This window comes from Loxodonta africana, chromosome 4, assembly GCF_030014295.1.
Source record: "Loxodonta africana isolate mLoxAfr1 chromosome 4, mLoxAfr1.hap2, whole genome shotgun sequence".
Taxonomy (NCBI): Eukaryota; Metazoa; Chordata; class Mammalia; order Proboscidea; family Elephantidae; genus Loxodonta; species Loxodonta africana.
Window position 1 is genome coordinate 82,928,590 of NC_087345.1, and position 7,833 is coordinate 82,936,422.

Genomic DNA, 7,833 nt, shown 5'->3' on the forward strand with positions numbered 1-7,833 from the left:
GTCTTTGGAACAGAATTCCATCATAAGTCAAGGACTGCTTGTATATATATATAGGAGTCCTGGTGATGCAGCAGTTAAATGCTTGCTGCTAACCAAAGGAAAGGTTGGTGGTTTGAACCAACCCAACCGTTCTGTGGGAGAAAGACCTGGCAATCTGCTTCCATAAAGGTTACAGCCTAGAAAAAAACCTATAAGGTAGTTCTACTCTACCACATGGAGTTGCTATGAGTGGAAATCAACTCAATTGCACTCAACAATGACAACAATATCTATATAATAACAATAATGAAAGCATAAAAAAGTCAAGGTGCTATTCTTCAACATTCTCTATCCCCAACAATTTCTTTACCTAATACTATATTATACTGTATTTATGTATTATATTTCCTGAAACCCTGGTGGCCTAGTGGTTAACAGTCTGGCTGCTAACCAAAAGGTCAACAATTTGAATCCACCGGGCACTCCTTGGAAACCCTATAGGGCAGTTCTGCTCTGTCCTATAGGGTCTCTATGAGTTGGAATTGACTTGATGGCAACGGATTTGGTTTTGTTTGGTTTCTTTATATACTATATGTCAAAACACTGAGTTGTATATAGGAATGAATTTGGAGTAAAAGAGAGAATTAATGTAGAAACTTAGAGGTAAGCAGCAGATTTGGAAAGTGATGTTTCTATTTTGGATGACTTTCATTTGATACCAGAAGTAAAATGAAATCACTTCTTTGTTCATAGTAGTGGAAGAAGACATTTAAGTACTATACACATGACCCATAGACTGCATAACTGTCAAACTCATTAGCTATTTGTTTGCATTTAACAGGAACCAACGCTTCAGTAAAGTCGTTCAATTCAAATTGTAAGTAGTGAAGAATTAATTGGACCCAAACAACATTATAATACCTATCAGCTTTTATCACACCAGTGGTCTTTTCTAATTCTATAGAAAAATATATTCCAGATAATAAAGGACAGATATTACATTAACTGAAAATACATGTGAAAATGTGCAAGAAGCTATAAAAATAAAGATTATTATAGAGTTAAACTAATATTTAAAGAGAAACTTACACTTAACTGGACATATAATGTGCATCAAAGGCTGAGACTGCCAGGCTTTTGGAAAGATTCATTATGAAATGAAAGAAGAAAATAACTACTAACTGTGATGATTAGATTTTCTAGCCAATGTCCATGGCCATATGATTTCACACAACTTTTCTCAGTTCATGTTAATGAGGAGATTGAGCAGCAGTGCGCGTCAATGATGAGAAACCATACATCAGTAACTACATTCATACTTCTGGGACTGACAGATGATCCTCAAATGGAGGTTCTGATTTTTATATTTCTGTTTGTCACCTACACATTGAGTTTAATTGGGAACCTGACCATCATTATACTCATTTTAGTGGATTCTCACCTTAAAACTGCCATGTACTTTTTCCTCCAAAACTTTTCCTTTTTAGAGATTTCATTCACCACAGTCTGCATTCCCAAATTCCTATATAGCTTATCAACTGGGGACAATACTATTACCTACGATGCTTGTTTTGCTCAAATATTTTTTATCATCTTCCTTGGAGCTACAGAATTTTTTCTTCTGGCCATCATGTCCTATGATCGCTATGTAGCCATCTGTAAACCCCTGCACTATGTGGCCATCATGACTAGAAGAGTATGTGGAAAGCTAGTTTTCTGCTGTTGGATAGCAGGGTTTTTGGTCATAATCACACCACTTTGTCCACTCTTAACCCTGGAATTCTGTAACTATAATGTCATTGATCACTTTCTCTGTGATGTTCCTCCTCTCCTGAAGATTTCTTGTTCAGACACACGGTTTATGGAACAGATGACTGTAGCCGTTGCCGTTTTGACTACCATCATGACCCTTCTGTGTGTAGTGTTGTCCTATATGTATATCATCAAGACTATCATAAAGTTCCCTTCTGCCCAGCAAAGGACGAAAGCCTTTTCTACCTGCTCTTCCCACATGATTGTGGTTTCTATGACCTATGGTGGTTGTATCTTCATCTATATAAAACCTTCAGCAAAGGAAGGAGTGGCCATTAATAAGGGTGTGGCACTGCTTACTACTTCATTTGCCCCCGTGTTAAACCCATTTATTTATACCCTGAGGAACAAGCAAGTGAAACACGCTTTCATAGACTTAATCAAAAGAATTTCATTTATCTCAAATAAATGAAGGAATGTTGAAATTGGGCCTCCAGCATACCAGAAAAAAAAAAAAAACAGTAGACCTTGTTAAGCTCGTAGACTTAGACTCTTAATTATTTCATATGTGTCTTGTCCTCTTTTTATTTATCTCTATTTCACATCTTTCCTTTTGCTGCAAATGAACGTCTTCCAAGGTAGTATCTGTCACCAAGAGAATGTGAGTCCATATTTCCAGGAAAAGTTCTTCACCACCACTCAAACCAGTCTTAGAAGAGTGAAAAGATATTACAGCTTAAGTAACAACAACAAAAATGAATTATTGAATAAACAGGGGAAAAAAGAGAAATAGTGCGCATCACTTCTTTAAATTCAAAAATTCAGATGACAACAGAAAAAAAATTTACATATTATATATAATTTATATAGGAAACCCTGAGGATGTAGTGGTTGAAGCTATGGATGCTGAACCAAAAGATCGGCAGTTCGCATCCACCCGGCTCTCCCTGGAAACTCTATGGGACAGTTCTACTCTGCCCTATAGAGTCACTATAAGTCAGAATTGACTCCACGGTAACGGTTTATACATACATACAAACGTGTATATATATATATATATACACACACATACACTCTTATCAAGAAAGAATAAGATAATTTATTAAAAATAAGAAAACTAGAATGTTAGTATAAAAATTAACATATTTTAACACTGAAAATGAAAATGCAAGTTTAAAACCTAGAGACATCTACCTTGGAAAAGGAAACTTTTAGTTTCTTTATTGAGTAAGCAAAGAAGTAGCATCAAGAAAGATCTCCCAAATATGTCAAAGCAATAAAGAAGGGTGGTGGATAAAATTCTGGAATAAAAACACTTGAATGAAAGAGGAAAATATAAAGTCGTCTTGAAGGATACAGTCATCCTTATAAATAGTGTTTACATTTAGGAATAGTCATAGCAACATTGTTCACAATAATCCAAACAAGAAGTACAAATACCCATCAATAGTGGAGTAACCAAAAAAAAAAAAAAAGCCAAACCCGTTGCTGTCAAGTTGATTCCAACTCATAGGGACCCTACGGAATAGAGCAGAACTGCTCCACAGGGTTTCCAACGAGCGACTGGTGGATTCAAACTGCCAACCCTTTGGTTTCTTATCACTGACTCCTGACTTCGGCCTAATCTGTTTATAAGCTTTAGATTGAAAATTTTAAAAAATAGTATGAGAAACCATGCAAGACTAATGACATTTATCCTGCTGACAATGACAGATGACCCACAACTACAAGTTCTGATATTTACCTTTCTGCTTGTCACTTACATGTTGAGTGTTACTGGAAATCTGTCAATCATCTTCCTCACCTTAGTGAGTTCTCAACTTAAATCTGCCATGTACTTTTTCCTCCAAAATTTCTCTTTCCCGGATATCTCATTCACTACAGTCTGTATTCCTAGATTCCTTTACAGCACATCTACTGGAGACAATACCATTTCTTATAATGCCTGTGCCACTCAACTATTTTTTTTATTTTTTTCTTGGATCAACAGAATTTTTTCTCCTGGCCATCATGTCCTATGACCGCTATGCAGTCATCTGCAAACCTTTACATTATGTGACCATCCTGAGCAGCAGAGTCTGCAGAAGGTTTGTTCTCTTCTGTTGGGTTGGTGGTTTGTTAATCATAACCCCTTCACTTTGCCTAGGCTTAAATCTGGAATTCTGTGACTCAAATGTCATTGATCATTTTCTCTGTGATGCATCTCCTATCCTCAAGATATCTTGCTTAGACACGTGGTTCTTAGAACAGATGGTTATAGCCTGTGCCGTGATGACCTTCATCATGACCCTCATGTGTGTGCTTCTTTCCTACGTATTCATCATCAAGACAATTCTAAAATTCCCCTCTGCTCAGCAAAGGAAAAAGGCTTTTCCACATGTTTTTCCCACATGATTGTTGTATCCGTCACCTATGGAAGCTGTATCTTCGTTTACATTAAACCTTCTGCAAAGGAAGAAATGGACATTAATAATGGTGTGATTGTGTTCACTACTTCTATTACCCCCATGCTAAACCTATTTATATATCCTCGAGAACTGAAAAAGTGAAACAAGCATTGAATGACTCAATCAAAAGAATTTCAGTTCTCTCAAAGAAATAGGGAGATATTGAAATTGGAGATTCAAGTTATTTGGAAAGTTTGGTGAGAGATTATAGGACCAAGGCTAATCAGCAAACTGTTTTTGATGTTGGGTGATATAAGTACAGAAACTGATAGTTAAGCTTTGGAAACCATAAATGCAATTTAAAAAAGCAAATATTTGTTGAACCTAATAATAAAATTTTGAACTTTTATTTTTAAGTCTTTTTACTTCCTTTTTAATAGTTCATTTTCATAGTATTTTGCAAAAGTATTCATATGCAATGAATTGAATTTGGGGAAACAAAACTGATCCTTCATCACAAATAAACTGAGAAACACTGAGCTAGTGAGCCTTATATTTCTAATCTACTTTAAATCTTTGTATTCATCATTATAGTCAGATTAATTTTCCAAAAACATTATTGGCCTTGCAACTAAAACAGACCCTCACCCGTTCATTTTGTTCCCTTCTTACAAATCATTTGTACTAGGGTGCCGTCTTTCATTAAGTGATTTTCTAGGAAAAGAAGCGAGATCTCACCTCCAAACCAGTGTTACCAATTCAGCAAACAAATCAGCTGTGTATGTGTGTGAGAAACATACACACACAGTTTTCACCATATATTTATCATCACCATTCTCAAGAAATAATAAGATAAATTTCAAAAACACTTTTTAAAATTTGAAAAATGAAGCCTGTGTAAAAGAGGCTTTATTACCAAAGGAGATATTAATATTTGAGGGAATTTAAGATAACACCTTGAATGAAAATTTACAGTAAAGATTGAGATTAGATAGTGTTTCTTAGGACAAAGCAGGGCAAGCACTGAAACATGGATTGAGACACCATCATAAAACTGGTTGGACTATGCACACGGAAGGGAGCACATCCCAATAGAATTAAATCCAAAAATATATATATATATATAAAACTCAAGTTACACAACAGGACCTAAATTTGAAAACTACATCCTAAAAAAGTTTCTCTTTACCAGAAATCAATAGTGTAAAGTTTAAAAATTATGAAAAGAAAAATCTTCACACTCCTAGCTATCATATTCATTACCACTGTTCATATTTCTCTCACTAGCCCTCTGTGCCTAGGCATTAAAAAAAAAAAAATCTGTTGCTGTAGAGTTGATTCTGACTCATAGTGACCCTGTAAGACAGAGTAGAACTGCTCCATAGGGTTTCCAAGGAGTGGCTGGTAAATTCGCACTGCTGACCTTTCAGCTAGCAGCCATAGCGGTTAACCATGGCCTTGAAAAGCCTATAGAGCAGTTCCACTCTGCATATGTGAGGTCGCCATTAGTCAGAATCAACTCAATGGTAACAAAAACAACATGGAAACTACACGCCGCAACTTAAAAATGTGTTCATTGCAGCAAATGACATTATCTCTCTAGAGATACAAGTTTTAATATCTCTAAGTTCAAAGAAGTCTGCATTTGCTTTAAAGATACACATGTAAAGCATAACTGCATAACTGGCCAAGATATTATTACATAATATGGATTATAATATGGATATAAATTTTGTTTTTAAAAATGAAATTTTATAAAATTTATTACATAGGTATTTACTAGAAAGTATGTTATCTACTACAAAAAAGTTTCAAATTTTTATGATAGCAAAAACATAAAAATTTTAACACGGAAAACTTACTTTATAATACCTAACTAAAGCAATAAAATTCAGGTAGAAGTAAGGGAAAGAGAATGAAGCTAATAGCATAACTCCAATCTCTGTCATAAAAGAGTTCAAAATGAAATGAACTAAAAATTGATATAAAGAAATGTAGAGGCTAACATCAAGGTCTACTAACACCCAAAATTCAAGCATAATAGCAAAATCTACAAATAAACATTGTCCAAATCTTCCTGATAATCTTAATATTTAATAATTTTAGTATTTATTTACTTTTATTATGAAAGCAAGCATGAGTTTTTTGGAACACAGTTTTCGGTTATTGTTATGAGAGAAACTCCTGTGCCAGCTCCCCTTGCTCACTACCCTACAGGTGATACAATGAGAGCCAGATAGCACCTTGCACTTATGAGGCTGTGCACTGCAGGAGAGGAATGCTATCATCAATCTGGGAAATTATAATGGATTAGGATGGCTGTTCCCTTTCTCTCCAGAGAGAGGGAAAGAAACCTTTGCTCCCTAGTCACTTACCATCCTTTGGAATATAAAGGTTTCATGCCCCTTTGAAATGTAAACACATAGGGATATAAGTCTGCATATCTGTCTGGAGTTCTCTAGCTATTGGATCACCCAGTAACTCCCAACTGACAGAATTCTCCTTTCAAACTATTATTAAAGTTTTATGGTATAATAACAGATATACTTTCTTATGAGCTGTCAAGAAAATTAATAACAAACTCTAGCCATGAAGGATGTAGTGTATCAGCACTAGTAACATTAAACCCAGGTTCTTACTTGGCATGACTCACATTGGCCAATAAACTAGAGACCAAGGTGGGAGAACAAAAAGACACATTTATGTCATTGTACAAGGAAATGGAGTCAGTTGGTGCTTACTGCTGCAAAGACTGGGAGGGCAGGCAGGTTACTTTTAAAAGGGTTTACAAGTAGGGAGTTCATACAAGTTAAGTCTGCAACATTCTTTATCATGCTACCCAGGCGCAATGGTTTTCACATATAACCTCCAAGCAAAAGCAGTATTCAAATGCAAAGCCTAGGTGGGGGAGCCCAGCAAAGGAAAGGATTTTGCAATACAACACTGTAGGGGAGGGAGCCAGGTAAAGAATACAGCACTGTGGGGGTTCTGTCTCACTCCTCCCATTTCTTTTAGACATTGGTCATTCAAGACTGTCCATTTTAAACTATAGCCCAGCTCGAAATCATCTGGCATATTTTTGGAGAGGGGCAAATATTGGACGCTAGGCTTTTCATTATGGCCACTGACCTCTTGTTGGTTTATAACTATTAAATATTAAAAGAAAAAGAGTGGCTTTTATGCCCTGTTTATGTGAATATCTAACAGTCTCTCTCTTTTTTTTTTTTTTCCAGATTGTCTTAGCTATTATATTTATACCTCAGGGCCCAGCTGATGTGTCTTTATGAGTCTTTATGAGTCCAGCTCCAGCTGGGTCATATTCTCTATGCTCAAGGACAGACAATAATGATTTCAACATTATTTTCTAAATCATTCCCTCCTGTTGATAAGAGCATGGAGATGACACACCAATGATAAGTACCTGGACTTAGTCGAGTTCCTAAATGGCCATTGTGGGCTCTTTAAAACCCATGGTGCTGGTTTTCCACTGGATATCATTTGGTTCTTCACCAGAATACCAAGTAAAAGTGAAATTTTCAATCGTATTGCTGGACTAAATGTACATCAATATTTTAGCCCGAGACTTTCTTTTGCCCTTTCAGGTGTGTAACACAATAGAAGGTAAATTTTATTATGCCTGATACTATAAGGATGCAGACTAAGAATATTACTACTCCTTGCAGTAACGATCTAGACATGTACTTATCCTTGATGG

The 7,833-nt window shown here is 35.8% G+C and overlaps 1 protein-coding gene across 1 annotated transcript; it reads left to right on the plus strand.

Moving 5' to 3' along the window:
• Positions 1 to 1,261: 1,261 nt before the first annotated feature.
• On the plus strand, positions 1,262 to 2,203 carry LOC100668518 (olfactory receptor 6C2-like). Its single transcript, XM_003423732.4, has one exon. The coding sequence runs from the start codon at positions 1,262 to 1,264 to the stop codon at positions 2,201 to 2,203; it is 942 nt and encodes a 313-aa protein (XP_003423780.4).
• The last annotated feature ends 5,630 nt before the right edge of the window (positions 2,204 to 7,833 follow it).